Here is a 25604-nt window from a genome sequence, read left to right on the forward strand (position 1 = left end):
TGCGGGGGCCCCGTTTAAAGCCAGGGTATTTTTTACTCTGTATGGACTAGTCCACCGAAATTGACACCAAAGGAAATCGAACTTGAGACCTTAACAGGAACCTCATATAAAAATGAAAAACCACTAGTCTCAAGCCAACACCACTAGGTCAACCCAAGTCAGAAAGAATAAAAAATGAAAAACAATTATCATATAAAAATTTCATAAAAGGATTTAAATGGTTATGTAATTACTTCCCTAGTCAATTTAATTGTTTTTCTTTTGGTCCATAGACAAAGTAACAAATAATACTATAGTATTGTCGGTTGATTTAGGATTTATAGAACAATAATTAAGATAGGCATGCAAGTTTTGGAAACATCATAAAAAAAGATATTTTTGAAACTCACTCACTATAGAAAGGGTTCTCCAAAATTAGAACCTCTAAATAACTTAAAAGAAATACTTTTTTTTTTTAATGGCAAATAGGTATTATATATATAAATATATAAACCAGAGTCAGAGTACAAAACAGGAGTACCATATACTCAATGAAGAAAAAAAGACATAATAAGTAAAAAGAGATACACCACATAAAAATAAAAATATAAGAACTTCGAGAAGCTAGAAATCATCGCGACCATCCAGAGTAGCCACCAAGAAGAGAGAGAGAACGAACCAACATAAAGGAGCACCCCAGGAAATACTAAGTTCGCTAGCCAGTAAACACACATATTGCCTTTGTGCCAAAGTATGATTGATATGGTCCTACCATCTAAAGCTAATTAAATTACAGTTTTGGTGATACTAAATTCGCTATATATTCCTATTAAATTTGTAATTATTAAAGATAATATCTATAAAAATCTTAGTCACTTTCCACAATTAAATAAAATATATTCGCCCGTCAAACCTCGGGTATAAGTCCCACATTTCAACATATATGAAGAACATCATAAATTCCAATCTTTCAAGCATTGTCTTTAATCCATCTTCCGTTAGATATAATAACTTTAATAATGTTTCCATTAAATATAGATAAATTAGTTCAATTTATTAATGCTTTGTTTGAGAAAACAATAAATACAACTAATAATTTAATTAAAATAGTATTTATATTTTTTTTCCCCTTAGGGACAGAAGGATATATTGGAAATATTCAATTTGCCGCCATTTTTTTTTCTTCTGATGAGACCTTGCATATTCCCATCCAACGAACAAAAGTAAGTGGAATTAAGAGATAAGTAGAAAGGAAAGAATAAGATGTGGTGCTCACTTACAAAAATGGTCTCTCAAGAAAAAACATTAATTAACATTGTTGTGTATGATGCGGTTGAAATCACCAAAATATGTCTAATTTTTCTTTTTAAGAAATCTGTAAAAAACCATATTATCTTGAAAAGTTGTACGATGCAGTTTGCAATCACCAAATTATGTCTAATTTATCATTCATTATTGTTTTCTTTATCATATTATTATTACAGCGATGCTATATAGTGCGAATCCTGTTCCACGAAATTTCACGAATGCTTACATTTACTTTTTTTCACGTGCGCAACATTTGTTATCTCACTCTTTTTTCCCTTCTAAAAGATTTAATAATTAATTAAATTAAATATAAAAGGAGAAGAGCACCGTTCCATCCAGTTCAGTATCTAACCAATGAATCAAATGCTTAATTAGAGATTAAGAACCAGTGTTATGGTCCTTACCTCTACCATCACTGCTGATTCATAATTTCATATAAATGAAAGTGACACAATTTGTTTATCACTACTTTGCGCCTATGCAAAAGACAAGACAATAAACTCCATGAAACTCATTCTGTTTTATGTATGAAATTCTCAATCCATAAGTATTATTACTTGAGCTATCTAATAGCCATCCAAGTTATGAGTTTGTTGATTAAAACCCCCAGAAAATAAGTGTGCGTTGATGTCTAAATTAAACTGGCAAGCTTGATAAAATGGGAAGGGTGGTTGGTGGTGGTGGTAAGTAGAAAATTGTCTTTCATACACTTGAAACCTCTCAACCGTTCAATTGGTATAATATAAGATGGTGTATATATATGGACGTTTGAGATATGCTTAAAGAAAAGGAGAAAGCGGTGTTATGGATGTGGGCCACGATTTCCATAGTATGCCATGTCATTCGCGAGACTTTGTGAGATACTTTTTCGCTCTATTGAGCATTTTCCTTATTATTATTGTACTCCCTCCGTAATAATAATATATTTTGCTGTTTAAAAAAAAAAACTCCCTCCGTAATAAATTTTTTTTTTGGATTTATTGTATAAATTAATGTATATGATTTATAATATAGATCAGATAATTAATGTAATAAATCTAAAAAACTTGATTAGATGTTTTTTCTTTTTGAATGACAAATATATTATACATTAAGATAAAATACGAAAAATACAAGAGAAGTTTTTTAACAACAAAGAGGTACCAGCAATCTATTCCACCAGCATCCAATAATCTTTAAAGTAAGACATGAAAACAAGCAGATAAATAAAACTACAAGAAAACACCAACAAACTAGAACCTTCAAAATCACCACCACGAGAAAAAGAAGAATACCCCTCGTGAAGAGAGAGGCAATGATCAAACAAAGGTAAGACAAAACAATAAACGAACCTCCAATCCCCCTAGCCCATCGAGATCCAATACGACACCCTAACAAACTCTTCCGGTTCCAGCATAAAGCTAGTAGGGTGAATACCCGACTCGTAAAAGGAATAGGGGAGTCACGGTTCTTATCTAGAAATCATTTCCAAAATAAAAGTTTCACCCTATCGATCAAACACTCGACAAAAAATGTCCCTTTCAAAAAGAAGACGTCATTTCAAAACAATCTACAAATACAGTTACAAATCAACTTAAAACCGCTTCGCGTAAGGTGGTCAAACATGAGAAAACATGTTTTGACAATCAATATGCTTTTATACCATATGTGTTTGACAGTTGTGCCTTGCTAACATCATAATTTGTAGATCTTCTGAAAATAGTACAAAAAGTCATGCACAAGTAATATGGTGTTCCCTAGATCATTGGAAGTGGCTAATTTTTCAAGAGTTTAATTTTACCATACAAAAAAGTTTAGCGATGCAGTTTATTACTCGTTCAAATAAATATTTTGATATATATAAAAAATTATGCGACCACATAAATATGATATTTTTTCAAAAGAAAAATATATTTAACTCCTTCATCTCTTAGCCCTTGTACGACAATTTTTCCATCTCTGTTTGGTGGGATCCTTTAAGAGAGCTAAATCTATTGTACTAGAAACATAAAGAAAATTAAACTCAAATAAATAATTTTTTTAAGGTGTCTCAAAAACACTATAAATAATGGACTAAAAAGTCCAATTAAAAAATTCAACTAAAATAGTTCAACTAAAATAAATTCTACTTACCTAAAATATCTAATTTAATTTTTTTAAATTTTTTTTCAAATTTATTTATTTAACTCTAATTTAGTTTAGTTGATAAGAATATTGCATTATATATACAGTGTTGAGGTACAAATTATTTGAGATAACCCGAATTTAATTTTGGTAGGAACAATTCTGAATTAAGTTTTACTTATCTTGTGACCAAACTTTAAAATATCAAAAAAAATAAAAAAATCTCTCCCACTTTTCTACCAAGTTAAATTAGACTCTGATATAATTGTTGGGCCATAAAAAAAGCCTCACTAGAGTGCCACAAAACAAATGAAATTTAACACCATTTCTTCACACAAAACCTAAAAATATTGATGTTATAAATTCTCTTACTTTTATATTATTGAGTCTCAATTCTTCCATTTTGCTTGTCTAACAATTGACATATCACAACCAGAATAAGAGTTTGTATTATTGCAAATCTTTTTCCACTCTAATGCTGAGTTAACCGAAAATCACTTTTGCTAAAGTTACATTCTTAAGAAAATAAGAATTATTGAGGAAAGATATTGGGGATTCTCTTAATTTTTACAAGAAAATGTCACTCCCATTATGATGCTTTCTTGTCAAAACAGCCACTTTATCAGACAGTAACATGGTTGTTGTCAAGCCATGTCAACTTATCAAAGTATTTATACCTATATGAAGATAACTAAAGGAAGTGACAAAACTGATACGTGTCGATCAACCTCATAGAAATTTTAACATATGCTTCATTTTTGATTCCTAATAGCCATTGAAATGTTCAACATTTTGTTTTCCATTAAGTGAACAATGTCTTCCTTTTTGATATATGATTCCAAAGTCATTGTGTCACCTCAATCTCATTGAAAACGTATACCCTACATGTCATTGAACCATAGGTGATTTTTTATCATGACATAGGTATCACTTCCATTGAGATTGGCCACGTTTCATAATCCTAGTAGCTCTTTTCATGTTATAGTTTCAAGAAAAAAAATTCATCCAATTTGAACATGACACATTTTGAGGCACACAAAGTTAAACTCAACATTGGAGAGTGTTTTCTGTTAGAATATTTTTTAATATTCCGTGGGCTGCAATCAATTGTGGGTTTTGATTTTAATAAAAATAGGTTGATGTTGTTGTGATCCATTTGATGATGTTTAAGCTCGATAATTATGATCAGTAATAATGAGCTTGAACACTAATTCTGGTTTGTGTAGAAACAAAGTGTAGGCCCAACTCTAGAGTCTATGATGAGTGGTACTAGGGTTGTTATCTTATAAATAGATAGGCTAGGTCCCCTTTGCCGTCACGTTGTCAAGCTACGTACAAAGGAAGACCTTGTCTAATATATCGATGTTTTCGATATTGGTGCGCTTCCGGTAACGATGGTTTGTGATTATGATTATCAAGTAAGTGTGTTCTAATTTCATATAATATATCTATCTCTAAATTGTTAATTATTACATGTGGTATCAGAGCTTAATATTATATGATTGGAACCCTTGTGATTGTTAAATTGAATATATGAATTATATGAACATAATTGATGTATGCGGTTTGTTTGTTTTCAATCGTGTGCTTCTGACATAATTTCAAATTTGATTATGGGTCTTGAATCTTGATTGTTATTTTGTGTTGTGGCTCATATATTAAATTGGTTTTGGCCGTAACGATTGAAAAGTGATACTGATATATACATATATTCAACCCTATTTCTTATTCTATGAACCCTAAAATATGACCTTTTATGTTGGAATCTGGTGATCTCTTTTTGTCAATATGAAACTTGAATTCCTCTATTTTGTCGTGCAATTTAATCAGTATCGAAACAGTTGATTTTGGGATGACCATGATTTTGCGGACTTGTTTTAATTTTGGCCAATACATGTGATAATTTTATTATTATTATTATTATTATTATTATTTGGTCAATACTTGTGTTAAGTATCATTGTTTGCAGCTTTATTTATAAGTTTAGGCCAAGAAACATTATGTTTGATTTTAGAACGTGAGGTGTGATATTTTATTTGTTTTAAAAGAAACTAGTTTTACGATTTGAGACTTTTGGTGTTATTATTAGTTTTACGATGAGGTGTCATTATATGAACATGGGCTGCAGTATATTGTCCTTGAAATTTGTATGATAAAACAATTATTTGTTATTAATATTGCACAATTAGTATGATAAGCAAACTGACAAACAACATCATATGGGACTTGAGGCAATGAGCTTTATATTGTTCAAGAGGTTAATGTAGTATGGCTTTGTGACAGTACTCTTAAAATCAATTATTTGTTTTGTCATTCTTTATTTTCTTTATTGTGATACACTGCTTCAACAATATTGAGCAAGAACGAGCCGGAATTCACTTCGTGTCATCGTGATCCAGTTTCAGGCAATCAGGTGAAGAATATAAAGTTTCCAATATTTTGTTTTCTTGGCCATATGATTAATAATTAATATTCTGATTAATTTTGGCACCATTTAAGGAATGTTTGACATAGTCACAATTTTGATATAGTCTACTCCCTAACTTTTATGTGATAAGAGTTTGGTCCATCTATCTATTTTCTAATATTTGAACTTTGATCACATCTTTTATTTGATCAAATTTTGTGTGACTATTAATAAGGTGTGCTTATGCTTTGGATCGTGATGCAATGTTATAAATATTGGTTTTATGTATGCCGCATGGTTCCTGTTCATGATGAATGGATCTAGGTTTTGGCTAATTCAATATATTTTCTTTTTGGAAATCTAAAATTAATGCATCAGATATTTTGGGCATGGATATTCGTTGTTTCTATATGTACTCCAAAGTTGATTGAATAATGATGCACCAGATATTGTTAATTAAACCAGCCAATCCTAGAATAATGTTGATCAATCGTATATATGATCCATATTTGCTAGCATTATTCAAATGTACAATTATATATGAAAGTTTTATTGTTATTCCAGAATATTCTAAAATTATAAACTCTACAATTATCAATTGACTTCTTGTTTTATACTCCAATTTTTTCAATTTTACTCTATTGAGTGGGAGTATTTTTCAAGTTTAATATTTTGAGAGTTCTATTCTGAAAAAATATAAATTTAGTGTGACATTGTTTGACATGTCTATTGTGTGATAGAGAAAATAGTTGAATATTTGTTTAAATATTTTAACACTTTTGGATTGGTAATTCAACTATAATTCTCTATCAAGTGAGAGAGTTTTACATGTCAACTATTTATAAATGTTTATAGAGACTTATATTGAGGAGTCCTATGTTATTTATTAAAGTTCGAAACTATTTGTTTTATATCCTTAATTGATTTAAAATTGAAGTCTCTTAATTTTCCGCTGCGTAAATTTGCATATATTATTATATTGAGTTGATTGTTTCACAGTAATGATCTCTTATGAGTTGACTGTTTAACAGTAATGATCTCTCTCCCCAACTAAAGACATATAGTTATATGTGAAAACTTTTAATTATTGATTCCTATGCAAGAGAATTTTGTGTGTTAGTATAAACTGTTACCGCCAAAGTGGGACCGCTTATATCGATTGATGAGATTTTCTTTGTAGTTTGAGGAATGTTTTTAATTGTAACGTGTAGTTTTCTGCCCAAAGGTGATTATTATATGTTACGATTAAAAATTAATTTTAGATGAAGTTATTGGAGGATGTATTGATCGGAGGAATTTGCCTGCCTAAAGGTGACAAATTTCAAAGTTCAATGTATACTCATTGATTAACTCATATGAGGTTTTGACTAAGGTTTTGACCTTAGTTGGTGCATTCTGCCCAAATGTGATTGTACTATTATATTGGCCTCTTTTGATAATACTAATTCAATTTGGTTTTGATTCAAATGAATTTCTCCAGTTATGTTTTCATTTAAATGTTGAACATCATAGATCACTTGATTAGTGGGAGATAACTTATATTCTTTTGATATACTTGATTAGTGGGAGTTTGAATTTTATATTAACTCCTTTTATAAATTAGAAATTATTTGAAATATAAAAATATTTGAGCTCAGTGTTGTTGGGATCACTATGCCGGTGATCAACACTATTTTGGAGCTGAGGCATTATATAAATAAATATTATAGCTCAGTGTTGTTGGGATCACTATGCCGGTGATCAACACTATTTTGGAGCTGAGGCATTATGTGAAAACATAAATAAATAAGCTCAGTGTTGTAGGGATCACTTAGCCGGTGATCAACACTATTTTGGAGCTGAGGCATTATGGTATCTTAAGAACTATGTAATTTCTCTGGCTTTGAGGCATTTGAGAGAAATTATGTCTAAAATATTGGAGCTCGATGTTGATTAGATCGTTATACTGCAGTAGTCAACATCATTTGGGAGCTTGGACTTGTGGTATCTTATGGACCATATAATTTCTCTGGCTTTAATGCATTTGAGAGAAATTGAGGACTGACGAAGAAAATGATAGTATGGTTGAGATCACAAACATATCATTTTCTCGCTACACTCTACACGAATGACTAGTCGACGGAGTTTGGTGTTATTTGTAACCATGGAAGGTGTTGTATCGATAATGATATAATTACCGCTATGATTCGATATCATTTAATTTTTGTTGGACGGAGTCTTAATTAGATGTTGCATCTTGGGATCAATGTGGCCACGTTAAAATATGTTATCAACCCGAGAGTCGTTTTTCAAAATGTTTCTTCAAATTAAATATACACAATTGATTTTGCCCAAGTGGGAGAATGTTAGAATATTTTCTAATATTCTGAGGGCTGCAATCAATTGTGGGTTTTGGTTTTAATAAAAACGGGTTGATGTTGTTGTGATCCATTTGATGATGCTTAAGCCCGATAATTGTGATCAGTAATAATGGGCTTGAACACTAATTCTGATTTGTGTAGAAACAAAGTGTAGGCCCAACTCTAGAGTCCATGATGGGTGGTACTAGGGTTGTTATCTTATAAATAGATAGGCTAGGTCCTCTTTGCCGTCACGTTGTCAAGCTACGTACAAAGGAAGACCTTGTCTAATATATCGATGTTTTCGATATTGGTGCGCTTCCGGTAACGATGGTTTGTGATTATGATTATCAAGTAAGTGTGTTCTAATTTCATATAATATAGCAATCTCTAAATTGTTAGTTATTACATTTTCCCCTCCCATTGTTCTTTTGTTACAACTTATGACCATATATATGTAGATGAAAGGTGGATACATGAACCCTACATTGATTTTGAAATATTTTATTCTTCAATATAAAGTTCAAGATGTTTTTTTCCAATAACACTAAACATTCAAAACAAATTAAGTTATTTTAGTACAATAATAAAACTCTTTTGTTGTTTTTCATTGGTATATTTTGTGTGGTGTGATTTCACCAATTTATATTCATAAAAATATAGTATTATTGGTGTGTTAAAAGTAAATGTTAGTACCATAGGTAAAAATTCATATGTCTAAAGTCATTGAGTTTTGAATGAAGATGTATTGTCGAAATCACTTATGTATTAATTTATTCCAATGTAATTTCTCATAGATTCTCTTTACAATTCAATACAGCTTGGTATCAGACGGATGGTTCAACTGATCCATAAGATGTATAAATATTTCTTGACAATATGGTGGTCATACAGTGTTTCCCCTGGATATTTAGTGCTAATTAAGGAAGCTATAAATTGATACTTAGGAAAAAGCTTTCACAACCTCAAAATAATAATAAAAAAAGCTTAACTACACATGTGGTCCCTTACGTTTATTTTAGGTTTCAATTTATTCCCCTACATTTAAAAAGTATCAATTTGGTCCCTTACGTTTATTTTATGTTTCAAGTTAGTCCTTTCCGTCAATTTTGTAACATGTGGCAGCCAATTTGCATATGTGGACTGACACGTGGCACTTGGACACACTGACACGTGTACTGTTCAAACAGTGTTAGTGACAAAACTAACGAAAATGAGTAACTTGAAACCTAAAATAAACGTAAGGGACCAAATTGATACTTTTTAAACGTAAGAGACCAAATTGAAACATAAAATAAACGTAAGGGACCAAATGTGTAGTTAAGCCTAAAAAAAATTTAAAATCTTTTCACTTGAAAGAAAACATATTGAGATAAATGGATGAACTCACACGAAAGGGAAGATTCTTAGTGTGTTAACTGCTAATTAAATTTATCCCACATATACACTTAAAACGCACGCCCTCCATCAACCACCACTTTTTGAAGAATAAATAACATATTATATAATCAACAATGGGACGAGAACGATAACATACCAAAAACAACAGTGCAACAATAGAAGAGAATAACGGAGGAGAGTGGGGATGAGAGAGGAACTCATCGATGATCATAAAGAACCAATGAGCCACCATCGAAATAGATAAAATAATCACCTTTTTCTTCCTTTGTCCCCTTTAACAACGGACGAGGAAGAGTATCTTTCGATGGATGACCACACTTCCTTCCCATTGCCACACCAACATTGGGAATATCGAATCTGATTATTGGAGTGTTCTAAGATACCCTAACACCTCCGGTCATTGTATTACTGGTTGATGAATCAGTTGTTGCCATTGTTCTATCGAATCTGATTATTGGAGTGTTCTAAGATACCTTAACACCTCCAGACATTGTATTACTGGTTGATGAATCAGTTGTTGCCACTGTTCTTCCATCGTGGTCAATGAGTGAGAGAGAGAGAGAGAGAGAGAGAGAGAGAGAGAGAGAGAGAGAGAGAGAGAGAGAGAGAGAGAGAGAGAGAGAGAGAGAGAGAGAGAGAGAGAGAGAGAGAGAGAGAGAGAGAGAGAGAGAGGGTTGTGTGTGTGTGTGGTGGGGTGGGGGGTGTGATAGAAATCCAAATTGGGGACATGGTGGGACTGAAGCAAAAATTTTGAATAGTAGAACCACTATATATCTCTTTTAAACTATTGTCAAAAATGTAAATAGCACGAAAAAAAACTAAACAAATTTATTTAAAAATAATGATTTTAGTCTAAATATGTAATGTGTTGTCACTAAAATATCTTAACTTATCAAAATTATCAACATATCTTTAAATATTTGTTTTATTATTAATTGTATAGACTAAATTGACATACATTTGAAGATTAAATTAAGTGACCCAAAGATGTTGAGAGGTGCATAGTTGTGAAGTCTCGATACTCTAAAAATGGTAAAGTATCGTGTTCGATACGTACTTGATATTGATACTCGTCAGATACTTTTCGATACACGTATCGGGGAAGTGTCGTATCAAAGAAGTATCAACAATTAATATTATTTTTTAAAATAAAATATAACCAATACTTGTCGGATACTTCTCTGATATGCGTATCGATCGAAAAAGTATCGGACAATTAATGCTCTTTGATGATGGAAACGTATGAGAGGAGACTAATACAATTCGTATTTTCTCATAAGTATTGAATGTTAGAGTATGATGTTACCAACTATGTCTTTATTAGTTTTTCTCCTTGTCATGATTGAACTATGGACCACGAATTCCTTAACCCTTAGCTCAACTAGCTTAATCAATTAAGTTACTCATCCCACCCCCCTTTTGGGTAGTACTTAACTTAATATATGTAATTGTCATTTGTTTTCTTATTTTGAGTAATTTGAATGTTAATTTTTATTATTATCGATTTTAGTTATGTTTATATATTGTGCATTTATATATTTAATTTTAAATTTAATTTTTAAATAATGTATCCCGAACATATCGTATCGGTATCGTGTCACGTATCAGGACTTCATAGGTACATAGCCTCGTGCTTATGTTTTAGCTTAATATGTGGGCCATAAAGGTTAACAAAACTTTCTTTTCAAGAAATTTCATTAAATATAACTTAAATTGTCGTTTTTGTCCTTAGATATGGTTCAGATTCTATTTTTGAAATTAAATAATAGTTTGAAAATATTTTCCGTTCGGCTGGATTCAAATTCTAATTTTCAGACTAAAAAGTAGTTTGGTTTATATTCTATCTTCGTTTGCAAAAAAGAATCCGAACCAAACTACTAGTTTTAAAAATAGTTATGGACCCTACCGAGCAAAAAATAATTTTTTAGCTATTACTCTATTTGAAAAAAGAATTCGAGAATAACATAAAAATTTAGGGGAACTGAGAGTAACATGGGAACTAATAAGAAAACAATTTTTATTATAACTGCATTGGGAAATTTTTTTCCCACCCCAACAATTATACGTCTAATCCTACAAATCAATTTTTTTTTTAAATTTTACCCTTTACTTTTTTTGTCAGAATAATTTTACTCTTTATTATTTGTGTTTAAAATATATATGACTTATACTGACAAACAAACCTGTCACTAAAAGTAAAAAATTTGTAAATAGATCTCGTTTTCACTTCAACCGGAACACTTTTCAAAGTAATTCAGTTCATTATTTCTTACCGGAACATCTGCTTTAGAATTTTCGGTATTTATATTTCAATACAAAAAATATGACTTATAGTGACTGACAAAATCGTCATTAAAAGTCAAAAATCTCTAAATAGATCTTGTTTTCACTTATATCAAAACTCTTTGTTCAAATTAATTCGGTTCAAAAAACTCTTGTTCAAATTAATTCGGTTCAATATCTCTTATCGGAATATGTTCTTTAAAATTTTGGTCTTCTATTTAAATACAACAAATTTCACTTATAGTGACAGACAAGACTGTCACTAAAAGTGAAATTTACTTCAAAGTAATGAACTATTTACTTCGAGAAATAAGGTGTTCCGGTAAATGATATTCAACCGGAATACTTTGAAAAAGAGTTCCGGTATAAGTGAAAATGAGATCTATCTACAGTTTTTTTACCTTTAGTGATAGTTGTGTCTGTCACTATAAGTCAAAAATCTTGTATATAAATAAGTATACCGGAAATTCTAAAAGCAGCGCAGGTATTCCGGTAAGAAATAATGAATCAGATTATTTTGAAAAAGTGTTTCGATAGAGTTGAAAATCGGATCTATTTACAGATTTTTACTTTTAGTGACGAGTTTGTCTGTCACTATAAGTCAAATTTCTTTTAAACTCAAATAATAATGCGAAAAATTATTCTAACAAAAACAATAAAGGGTAAAATTGAAAAAAAATAAAAATTGATTTGTTGGGGTAGAGGTATAATTGTTGGGGTGGAAAAAAAAAATTCCCAGCATTGGTTGCGTTTTGGCTGGAGCCCAGGCTTTTGATCCAATTGGCTTTTTGCAAAGCCCAGTTCTAAAATTATATCCAATTGACAACAAATGACCCTCTTATCATAATGGGTTAAATATGTTTACTTTATATGATAAGTTGTTTTCTCTCTAGGTCTCCCGTGTATCTTTTATACCCTCAAATATTCCAATTTTGTCCTTGATAAAAATTTCGGTTTGCAGAAACCGAAGTTTTTTCTAGTTCAAATTCAAGGAAAATTCGGTTAACAGAAACCGAAAAAAAAATTTCAAGGCAAAAAAAATTCGATTCGTAGCAACCGAAGTTTTTATTAAAGGGAAAAAAAAGTAAAATCCAAGGGGAAAAAAGAATCATGGGGGACCTAAAGAGAAAACATCATATGATAAGGAATATAGCTAGAAATAATGCTAACAATTATTATAAGGACACTGTAGTAAAAAACAATATTATAAGGACACTTGATATGTATATAAAAAGTATAAACTTAGCATAAAGAATGACAAATTTTAAGTTTGAAAAAGAATATTGAATACACTATTTTTCAAATCAAAATATTTATCTTTCTTTTTGAAACAGAAAATTCTTAAGCATTTTGTCTTTCTTTTTATTTTAATAATCTGATTAAAATGGACAAATGTGATAGTTATAGTAAAACAAAGGAGATCATCAAAAGAAATCACATAAAAAAATTATGCAAATTTTTCCTTTTTATTATTGGTTGAAATTTAAAAGGGCATTGTCGTCATCTTAAATTTGATATTTTGTCATGAAAAGTAAATCAATAGATGCTCCTTTTTGAAACGATGAAAATGGACATATGATATGTTATCTTCAGACAAATGTTTGTCGAAATATAGTTGATTTAATTTTGTAATTGAAAATAATTTATGTTGACTGAAACGGAGCACAGGTGATATATATCATTGATAAAAAATATATTGTGTCTATGATATTGCCGAATACTTGTTTTCATGTCTAATTGTTTTTGTTGTGAAATTGTGAGTTGTTTGTACGTATGTTTTTAATGAATTCTTGAGATGAGAGCTTTTGTTAAATATATGCTTATCTCTTACATATGATTGTTAGTATATGTGTTGACATGCATGTTTGATTTTACATATGTTGAAAGTTCCATTATATATAGAACAATATGATAAAGAGAAGTACTTGTCTCATAGGGTTGGTTTTATACAATATCAACAAGAGAAGTATCATTCCGGATATGGCAGCATCATAGAGAGAAGCGATCATATGGTGCAGTATCATAGAGAGAAGCACACATGTATTTCTATTTTAACAAAAAATTATACACTCATGCATACATGGAGATCGTAGTACAATATCATAGAGAGGGAAGTATCATAGCGCGTGTACTACAACATGACAGAGAGAAGTACGCTTAATTAGTAAAATACTCCCTTAAAGACATTTTTGGTTTCATATTGGTCCCTTAAAGAAAAAAAGTTTCGAATAGGTCCCTTAAAGACATCTCCTTAATATTGCATTATATATGCAGGGGGTCGAGTTTCGAACTCTGATCATGCCACTTATCCACCTTAAGAGTGAAATATCTAACTACTAGACTACTTAAAAAAAAGAGACACAATGCAATATCATAGAGAGGAGCACACCCAAGATCGGATATTAGTACTGCAATATAATAAACAGAAACACGACTCTCTGCGGAGAGGTAAATTCAACAATCATACATGTTACGATCAGTGATTGATGTCACGCATATAGTGGTTCATTGAATATAATTGATGTATTTGGATTATATTATAATCCAAATACATCATTTATTCAATGAATCTAAAAAGTGAAATTTTGCTTATAATTAAAGTTGGAGGGAGTATCTTATACTGTTGAAATATGCCTTGAAATCTCAGTTACAAGAAGTCAGAAAAATCTTTGTTGAATCATTTTGCATCTTTGCCGTTTTGGAAATTTTTTGGGGAAAAAAAATCTTTTCTTGGAAGACACTCTGACTTGGATTTGTTTTATTTTAAAAACAGATTTGTTACTAATTTTTAGGCATATATTTTTCTATAAATAGGAAGTGCTTTATTCATAGAAAAATTAAGAGAGCAACTCAAGAGAGTAGAGATGTAGGGAATCAATTAGGATTTGCCGCCGACACAAGACTAGGGTTTTGGAGAGAAACAAGAGGAGTTGTCTCTCGGGTTGACTCTAGGGTTGGGCAAAGGGGATTGATTACACATTGGAAAACAGGTATCAAATTGAGTCTCTTTGACCACGGGAAGAGATTCGGGTTTTGGGTAGAATTAACATTAATTCCTTGTAACCCAATTGGGAATTTCTTTGTAAATTTACTCTTTGATATAGTGGAACGGAGGGGCTGCTCTCCCCAGATTATGTCATTATTGGACCGAACTGGGTAAACAAATATTGTGTTCTTTCTTCTGCTTTATCTTGTTTATTGGTTATTATTATTATTATTATTATTATTATTATTATTATTATTATTATTATTATTATTATTATTATTGCTTATTTCGCTTGTTATTTGGTTGCCGTTCTATTGCTCCATACATCAAGTTATTCATTGGTGTGATTTTACGACGAATTCACAAAATTATACAATGTATTTATAATTGGTGTTTTGTTTAATATATTTTTGGAACAAAAGATTCTCTAATTATTTTCTAATATACTGTAGTTTTGACCCATTTTTATTTATATTAGAAGTACATGCTAATTCAACTAAATGAAGAATTCCGTTAAGATTTAACTAAATCAATGAGCATGAAACTATTGAATATCTTTAAATGAATTTAATCTCAAAATTTCATATTTATATATGTAAATTTTACGTAGTATTTGCCATTTAATCAACGGACAGAAAAAAAAGAGACATTATTTCATTTAATAAAATAAGTGGAGCAAGTACTATCATCTAAAACATATAATAGGTTCATGTGATTGGTTCCTACCTAGTGCGATAGCTAGTAATATTGCTACATCCTACCCAAGCATACTTGCATGACAAAGTAGAAAAAACAAAACAGAAAAAGGAAGGGTACATGGAAGAAATTAGAAAAAGACACATCAAATATATGGGCATGTGTATACCTGTTTTAAACCATGATTGGTTTTCAAGAAAGATACTTGAATATAGGGCGGACATAGACATAAATTATCGGTGAGACTAATAATTTTTTGGTTCAAGAATAAAATTAATTATATTAAATTTATTAAAAAGTTATATTAAAAATTTGTTATAGTAATTAAATTTACAAACAAAATAGTCATTACTAAATATTCTATGAACTTATCTTCAATAGAACTTACAAGACGATCATTTAAATATGGGTTAATAGGTCTTTACCCTCCTGTAATATGAAAGAATTTTAATTTGGTCCTTGTAAAATAAATTTTTTCAATTACCCCCTCGTATAATGTCAAGATTTCAACATTAACCTCTGAGTTGACAACTTTGACGACAATTGTTCATTTAGGATGACGTAGCAAGTACTTGAGAAAACACGTTCAACACTTACGGTTGCCACAAACAAAACTAGAGCTAACTTCAGAAGCTTGTAGACCACATCCAAAGTAGTGCACTTGTTTATTTTCACAAGCTTTGCACAATAGTTTGAAAGTCCTTTTAACTTTGCAAAATTGGGGTCACCTCTACGAACGGAGATGTAATTACTAATTTCTAGCTAGAATTGCAAGGGGGCCAATAACATGTACACTCTACAAAACGACGGCATTTTCATTTTTAATGAAAAATAAAAAATTTGGGCGTGGCTGGTGTGGCTATATATAGCCATACCTAGCCTTAGAGAGACCCACCATGCTTGAATATACATAAGAGTTTGATTGCAAAAATTGGTCACGCTTAAATAAAAATACATTTTATTTAATTATTTAAAAAATATATATTATATAATTATTTTCTCTTTTAATCTTTCATTAATTTTATGTGAAATACCTAAACTCTTATGACTAGAGTTTCTCGGTTATCAATTGTTTTCTGATGTGCAAGGTCTAATTAAGTTCCCAAAACATATACATTATTATCTTTTGTGCAGATTTTCCTTTGTTAATCCAAATGAATGAGCATTATTATGCATGGTTGAAGACAAATTTGTCATGTCATATATCCATCTATAGCTCAACATACTTGGATTATCATTATCAAAAAACTTGGCCTTTTCTTCAAAACATGCAAAGCAAAATCAAAATGGTTTTGTCTTGCCCCCATATTTCTAATGCAAAATTTTCCCACGTGACACAGCAACAAATAATGATACATACCAATGTTTTTTAGAGCCAGCCCAAAGGGGGCCGATAACACACGGGCATTAGGCCTCCCCAAATTATTTTGTTTCTCTATAATAATTATAGGAGTATTATATATATATATATATATATATATATATATATATATATATATATATATATATATATATATATATAAAGTCTATTTTTCCGGATATTTTCTGCACTCACCTGCAGATACTAATTCTTCAAATCGTAAGATCTAAATGGATGACAAACTTTCTCTAAGAGTTTTAACAATGCATGTCCAAGCCAAGGATCCAACTCGGGACCTTGATTAAGTTAGAAGAGACCCGTTTATGTCAACTAAGTGCTCTTGGGTAAATATAAGTCTTTTTTTAATAAGAGAATATAATTCCTTTTTTCATTAATTGTAATATCCATTAATTTTATCCGCAGATATCCATTAAGCTATCTCTCCGTGCCTGTGGCGGATTTTATCCGCATATACTTGTGGGTACGGATTTTTTTGCATTCCCTAAAATTGGCTTGTAAAGTGGATGCAATGATATAAATAGTTGGTGGCCCAACAGATCTTGGAGAGGCTCTGATACCATGTTAGAATTGGAAGTTGAGCTAATTCAACCTTACAAAATCGGCTTGTAAGGTGAGGATTGTTTCTTACTTATAAACCTATGTTCAGACCAACCACTACAAGAAAACATTCATTTACCGGCGGAAATTACTGGCGGTTTTGGCCCTCAGTAGCTTACTGGCGGCCTAAGCCCCCAATGATTATATAAAACCGCCACAAACTTAAAAAATAATATTTTTTAATGTGTATAGGAATTTACTGGCGGTCCTGGCCGCCAATAACTTCCTTTGGAGTTAGTGGCGGTCCAGGCCGCCACAAAAAGTGTGAGAGGAGGCATTTACTGGCAGTCCAGACCGCCTGGAATTATCTTGGGAATTAGCGGCGGTCTAGGCCGCCACAAAGTTGGGGAAAATTCAAAAAAAAAAAGCTGGCGCGTCTTGAAGACCGCGCAACATTTATTGGCGGCTTGGACCGCCACAAACGAGGCGAGAACCAACCTGGCGCGTCCTGGATTTCTGGCACATGAATTACTGGCGGCCTAGGCCGCCGCTAACTTGTTGAAATTCAAAAAAAAAAGCCCGTTGTCATTTCCTAGGATTTTGTGGCGGTTTTGACCGCCAATAAGTTGCAAGCCAGCTTCGATCATATCACCCTCCCCATCTATATATACATTTCATTCATTCCATACTCTCTTTTACACAATCCATTATCTCTCTAAAAATTCTCCAACATATCTCTATAAATTCTCCAACTCTTTATCATTTCACTTTTGTTCTATACTTGTGTAAGTATTTTTTTTTAATATTTGATGTTTATATTTAGATGATAATTTGTGTTTAATGTTTGTGTGATCTTTTAAACTTAGTAATTTTTTCGTTATTATTAAAATATGTTAGTTTTAGAAAAAAAGTTCATTTTTTTTCCGAATAGTATATGTTTAATAACTTGACCATGTGCATGTCATATACTAATTTTGTTTTAATTTTTATTTTAAAAAAAGTTAAATATTTTTTAAAATAATAAATAATGATATTTTATAAATTAATAAACAAATTACTTAAAACAAGTAATTTTTCATTTAAATAAAAAAAACGTTTTTTAAAATAATAAATAATTATGTTTTATAAAATAATAAAATAAACAATTATGTCATATAATTAATGTACTTAATTATTAATTTTTTAAAAAAATATTATATGATAATTCTGTTTTATATAAATAAAAAAATGGCACAAATTTTTAAAAATAATAAATAATGATGTTTTATAAATTAATAAACAAATTACTTAAAAAAAAGTAAACTTTTTATTTAACTTAAAAAAGACGTTTTTAAAAACAAAATAATTAATTAAAAACGTTTTTTTTTTTTTTAATTTGAGACAACATTAGTGGCGGCTCAGGCCGTCGCTAATTATTCAAAAATTTTGGCCATTTATGGCGGTCCAAGCCGCCAGAAAATATTCAAAAGTTACGCGCCCTTGTATTTTGCGGCGGTCAAGGCCACCAGTAATTCTTATGGTCTTGACATGACCGTTACTCACTTGTGACGGCCAAGACCGCCAGTAATCGTCGCCAGTACAGTTTGCGACGGTCTTGGCCGCCAGTAAAGCTACCAACGCCACATTTACTGGTGTTTTGCGACCGCCAGCTGGCCGCCAGTAAATTATGACTTTGTGGCGGATTTTGCCTCTTCTAGAGGGCTTTTGGCCGCCACTAATTGCTTGTTTTCTTGTAGTGAACTCACATCTGATGTGAGACTTCTTAACATCCATCTTAGAATTGAGAGTTGAGCTGAACTCAACCTAGAAAACCAACTTATAAATAAGAATTGTCTTTGCTTTATAAACATATAATTATGTGTTCTTACATCCAAATAAGACTCGTTAACAAGTATATTTGTGTATTACTTCCTCTCATTGTTTTTTTTTTTTTTCCTTGAATACTATTCTCACCGTTCTTAATTATGCATATCATATATTATATATATATATATATATATATATATATATATATATATATATATATATATATATATATATAAGGTTTAAAGGATATCATCTTAGTTGTAAAAACTTAATTGTATTTTTAATAGTAACTTTCCATTCTCCAATTTAAATTAAAAGAAAAAGTATGAAACTTACTATGTATGCCTTAGTCCTTACAAGTTGTAGAGGAAGTCAATTTCATTTTATTTTTTTGACCGTTATTATATTTTTGTACGGTAATGTTATAAATTTTATGTCAGACTTTCGAACACATGATTTGATTGGAGTTTTGCAACCCTTCATAAAAAGTAGGGTATATAGCATTCTTCTACTATGATTCTGGGTCCGGACTACTTACCCTTGTATTCTAATTAATAAATTTTGTTGATAGGTTAGTAAATTTCATTGGACTTTCTCTTCAAGAACTCCTTATCCCTATATCCTATATTTGCATGATCGATAATACTATGAAAAATACACTATCATGCATGCATGTTAGTTGCCTCTTTAGATGGACCTATATGTTTTGCTCCCCTATCTATTTTCTCCACCCAATATCTATTGTCCTCTAGTGAGAAATTTTGGGATTTGAGGAAGTTTGGTATTTAGGAAAAGTTTAACAATTTTGGGGACATATATGTTTGGCAACTAAGAATTTGAATGGACATGGAAGAATCTAATTTTATGTTTGAGAAAAGAAAAAAAATTATTTTCATTAGTTGTAACATAGGGACCACTGGTTTGAGATATTAAAGAAAAACTATAAATGAAATGAATTATGGATGGAATTCTTTCTAAACAAAAAAATGACAAACCAACCAATGAGGATATTGTTTTAGATATGATGAATCTTGTAGGGATAATTTTGGGAACAACATAAAAGATAGGGTATGAACAAGTGATAGTGAAAGCAATATGACAAAAGTTCATAGTTGACATTTCTTTTTATAGGCAAAATGTTAGAAAATTAATGATTATGTTAGTTTACATGTTCTTGACATTATGTTTAATTTACTATTCAATACATTTGGCGATTTAGCCCGTTTGAATTAGCTTACTTTTGAGCTTATGCAAAATAACTTATGCAAATAAATAAGATTTTATGTTATGGTCTGTTTGGCTTGACTTTTCTAGCTCTTTTTTAGAGTTTATGCAAATAGCTTATGAATTTTTATATATTATTATAAGTTTGTCAAGGTAGTTTATAATAAAATAGCTTATAAAATTACAATTTTCATTAGTGTGAACTTATTATAAAATAGCATAAAACCTAATTTATATTGCATAAGCTGTTTGCATAAGCTCTAAAAAAGAGCTAAAAAAGTCAGGCCAAACGGAATTTATAAGTTTTCACTAGTAAAAACTGTACTTTTATTAACTATTGTTTCATAAACTAATAACTTTGAAAAACTTAAAATAATATATAAAAACTTATTTGCATAAGTTATTTTTCATAAACTCAAAAATAAACTAATCCAAACGGACCCTAATTAGAATATTTGAGTGATTTAGCTTATGAGATAGAGTATTGAGGATTGAATTTTATCTAATTTTGTAAATATGGTTTTGCGGTGAGTTTTAAAGAATTACGGTGAATCATAAGAATTTTACAAAACTACATTTAGAGTTTTAAGTGAAATTCATCCACTACAAGAAAACATGATATTGTTGACCAAATTTATTGAGGGCTAAAAGCCCTCAGTAATGTATTTTTACGTTATTGAGGGCCATGGTCCGTCAGTAATGCATTTTTCCTTTCTTGAAGAATGAAAAAATTCTGACTGGTCATTAGTGGCGGCTACAGGCCGTCAGTATTGCAAGAAAGCGTGTAGGAATTAGTGACGGCTACAGGCCGTCAGTATTTCAGGTTACCGTTGTGCTTTTATGGCGAACCATGGCCGTCAGTAATGCATGTTAATTTATGACGGCTACAGGCCATCAGTAATGGTTGACCGTTGTGCATTAGTGGCGCCTGCTGGCCGCCAGTAATGCATGTTCGAAATTTGAAAAAGAAAGCAACGGTCACTTACACTTAACACTTAATAATTAATTCACTTCTCCTATATATAACTCCTCAACAAATTCATTTCACTTTCACTTCATTTTTACATTTTCATTCTCTCTCTAAATTTTCTCTAACTTCTCTCTTAAATTTCATACTTTCAACTTTCATATTTTCATCCAAAAAGTGGTAAGTGTTGTGTTTTACTTTTCCAAAGTTAAAATTTTTTTTTTGTTATTTAAATGTATATGTTCTAATATTTGTTGTTTACCATTTTTATTAGCAAGTCTTATTATCGTGGTCGTCGGAGGTTGTGGGTTGGGAGCGGAGTTCGTGGGCTAGGAGCGCGCCAAGTAAGAATCTACTCGGCACCCAAGTAAGTAACGTAATTTTAATTTATAATACTTAGTGATAGTTTTTTTTTTACCGTATGCTTAGTAATAGTTATTAATTAGTATTTTGTAATTTGTTACTAATATTTTCTTATCACTATGTATAAAAATTATTGTTTTTGAAAAAAAATAAAACAAATATATTTAAATTTGATTATTTCGAAAAAAGTAAAAAAAAAATTTAAAAAAGTTTTTTTTTTTTAAAAAAAAAAACAGTATATTTATATTCTTTTTTTTAAAACCGAAATTTTTAAAAATTTCTTTTTTAAAAAGATAAATTTTAACAGTTTGTGTATTTTTAAAAAGAAAAAGTTAAAATTTTTGTTTTGTTATTTAAATGTATATGTTCTAATATTTGTTGTTTACCATTTTTATTAGCAAGTCTTATTATCGTGGTCGTCGGAGGTTGTGGGTTAGGAGCGGAGTTCGTGGGCTAGGAGCGCGCCAAGTAAGAATCTACTCAGCACCCAAGTAAGTAACGTAATTTTAATTTATAATACTTAGTGATAGTTTTTTTTTACCGTATGCTTAGTAATAGTTATTAATTAGTATTTTGTAATTTGTTACTAATATTTTCTTATCACTATGTATAAAAATTATTGTTTTTGAAAAAAAAAATAAAACAAATATATTTAAATTTGATTATTTCGAAAAAAGTAAAAAAAAAATTAAAAAAAGTTTTTTTTTTTTTTAAAAAAAACAGTATATTTATATTCTTTTTTTTAAAACCGAAATTTTTAAAAAAGTAATGTAATTTTCATATCTCCATCCAAAAAGTGGTATGTTTGTGTTTTACTTTTAAAGTTAAAATTTTTACTTTGTTATTTAAATGTATATGTTGTAATATTTTGTTGTTTACCATTTTTATTAGCAAATTCTCGTGGTCTTCGGAGGTCGTGGGTTAGGAGCGGAGTTTGTGGTTAGGAGCGCGCCAAGTAAGACTCTACCCGGCACCCAAGTAAGTAATATATGTAATTTTAATTTATAATATTTAGTGATAGTTTTTTTTTACCGTACACTTAGAAATAGTTACTAACATTTTATTATTACTATGTATTTAAAAAAAGAAAAAAATTATATTTTAAAAAATTATAATATATATGTTAAAAAGTCGGTAGTTTTGTCAACTAAAAAACTTAATATATATATATATTTGTCATGTATTTCTTAATTATATATATTTGTCATGTATTTCTTAATTATATAAATATATTTGTCATATATTTTTTTATTATAGATGAATCCAGATGAAGAAAATTTCGATGATGACAATGTCGATGATGACATTGATGATATTCCACCACCACCGGGTGTCGGACGCGGAGGACGCGGACGCGGTGGACGTAGACGTAGATTACCCCGCCGCGTTGTTCGGAATCGATGGTTGGAGGGTATGCCCAAGTCTCGAACCGTAGATGGTGTGGAAGAGGAGTACGACTCCTACGACGACGATGATGACCACGAGGACGAGGAAATTGCCGATATTGCACTTCTAGCTCCTCAAAATGAATTGTTGGTTGACCGGTATGGTAGACCCATCATCATGCCATATACCGCCACAGAGTAAGTTAATTATTATTAAGAATTTGTGTTTAATAAATTAATTGGATATATATGATTATTATTCTTAACTAATATATATATATATATTGTGCAGTTTGCAACCCCAAAATGCGGCGACGAAGGCAATCAATAATGCATTGAAATCCAAATTCCAGGCTCCATATCTCAACTGGACGGAGGTCAGGGCAGATGAGCGTGGATATCAACAATTTTGGAATGGCTTCAGGGTACGTTTTTATTTATAATTACTTTTTTATCCAATCAATTTTGTTACTAAACATATATTTACTATTTTTTTAACAATTTTTCTTTATTTTTCGTAGTCGCAAGTAACTTGGCTAAATCACCACACAGCGGCTATTGAGGCTATATTCAACAAAAAAGCCACCAAGCGTCTGTCGACCTTACTTTTTGAAGCGCGGAAAAAGATTAAAAAGGATCCTTCAAAACCACCACTTTGGCTCGCTGGTAATTCATACCCTATGTTGTGCCTCAGATGGGAAGAGGAAGAGTATAAGGCAAAGTGTATAAAGAACAAAGCCAACAGAAATACCGATGAAGCCAATCGTGCGTGCGTACACTCTGGAGGGTCGAAATCTGCCGGAACGCTTCGTCTTGAGTTCATTCAACAATTTGGTCGTCCACCCACCTTTATGGAAATGAATGACATGATGCACAAGTATGCAGATTCCGGTGAATGGACGGGGGCAAGGGCGCAAGAAGTTTCGGTAAGTATTTATATATATTATTTATTATTTATTTCTTATAACATTATTTTTTAAACATTATAATTATATTTAAACATTATAATTAATTAATTATAATTATTTTTTAATTTATTGTAGAGGTTGACGCAAATTTGGGCTGAAGAATATAATGCAAGCCAACTACGACTACCACCTCATAGGCGAGATAATGAGGAGGTTCGTCGAAACAAGATGTCGTTGGCTTTTGTTAAGAATGCTGGTGGTGCGACTCGAGGTCGCAAATTCGCTGCTGGGTGTACATCTTCTTTATATGCAAGTGACCCAACTGGTTTGAGAGATGTCACTTACACATCTTCATCTTCATCTAGTACAGGACGCTCTCGTCCAGCTCAAAGAGAGGAAACCGATGATGAGTATGAAGCGCGAATGAGGGCCACGTATCGGGAAGAATTCCGCGAAGAGTACGAAGCAACATTTGATCAGCGGGTGGACCAACGGGTCCAATATGTATTGCAGGAATTCTTTGCGCAGCAGAGGGCGCCGGCGCCGGCGGGGGTTGGATCATCATCTCAGGGATCGGCACGACAAAATCAAAATGCCGGTGAACAAGAATATCGACCGGATTTGAATAGCATGGTCAATTTGAATCAGCTGCCGGAGTACCGAGAGGGTGATCCACTACTGAGTATGAGCATATGAGTCAAATGCTTAATGAACCAATTCATTTACAATTTGTTGATCCTGTTGGGCAAACAAGTGGAAGCAGTAGTGGCGGAAGCGGTAGAAATAATCAACAAACTGCTTTCACCGAATACCATCGACAGAGATCATCAAATCCATATCAACAAGACTTCATAATCCCACATGACAACCCCAATCAACCCCAAGACAACTTCTTCCCGAATCAAGCCAGCTTTGATCCCAATCAAGCCCCAATTAACTTCGTTCATAGGCCTGTGGCACGACCTCCGCGAACGTCACTCCCCCCAGTCATAATAAATGAGGGAGGTAGAGGCCGAGGCCGAGGAAGGTCGCGTCAGCCAACATACAGTGGCAAGGGGAAGCGACCACTATATCAGCCGCCTGACCAACCTTGATGTGTAATTTTAATTATCTGTTGTTGATTTAATTATTTGTATAACATAACGACAATTTATATTATGTTTAATTGTTTTCTTTTTGTAATGACAATATTATTATTATGTTTAATTATGCTTATGTTAAGTATTTTTATTATGCTTTTAATTAAATTTTAATATTTTTTTGTAAAAATAAAATTATATTTAATATTTTTTAATTATTTATTATGCAGTATATTTTTTTAAAAAAATTAAATTATTAAAACTAGAATTTTTAAAAAATAATTTAATAATTTAATTATTTAAAAATCAATATTATTAATATTGATTTTTAAATTATTAAAAATCAATAATATTAATTTAATTATTTTTTTAAAAAAATTAAATTATTAAAACTAGAATTTTTAAAAAATAATTTAATAATTTAATTATTTAAAAATCAATATTATTAATAT

General features: G+C 30.9%; 1 protein-coding gene across 1 annotated transcript; it reads left to right on the forward strand.

Annotated features, from left to right (window-relative positions):
• Window positions 1-22714: 22714 nt before the first annotated feature.
• LOC123909037 lies at window positions 22715-25246 on the forward strand. The gene is made up of 5 exons (XM_045959815.1): window positions 22715-22758; window positions 23038-23363; window positions 23458-23590; window positions 23687-24091; window positions 24209-25246. Exons 2-5 carry the CDS (start codon window positions 23038-23040, stop codon window positions 24767-24769), a joined length of 1425 nt encoding a protein of 474 aa, XP_045815771.1. The 5' UTR covers window positions 22715-22758; the 3' UTR covers window positions 24770-25246.
• Window positions 25247-25604: the final 358 nt, after the last annotated feature.

The sequence above is a fragment of the Trifolium pratense genome, linkage group LG2 (assembly GCF_020283565.1).
Source record: "Trifolium pratense cultivar HEN17-A07 linkage group LG2, ARS_RC_1.1, whole genome shotgun sequence".
Taxonomy (NCBI): Eukaryota; Viridiplantae; Streptophyta; class Magnoliopsida; order Fabales; family Fabaceae; genus Trifolium; species Trifolium pratense.

Coding starts and splice junctions, on each gene's coding strand:
- LOC123909037 (XM_045959815.1), top strand. CDS start 23,038: ATGAATCCAGATGAAGAAAATTTCGATGATGACAATGTCGATGATGAC. Junction 23,591..23,686: donor AATTTTGGAATGGCTTCAGG/GTACGTTTTTAT, acceptor TATTTTTCGTAG/TCGCAAGTAACTTGGCTAAA. Junction 24,092..24,208: donor CAAGGGCGCAAGAAGTTTCG/GTAAGTATTTAT, acceptor AATTTATTGTAG/AGGTTGACGCAAATTTGGGC.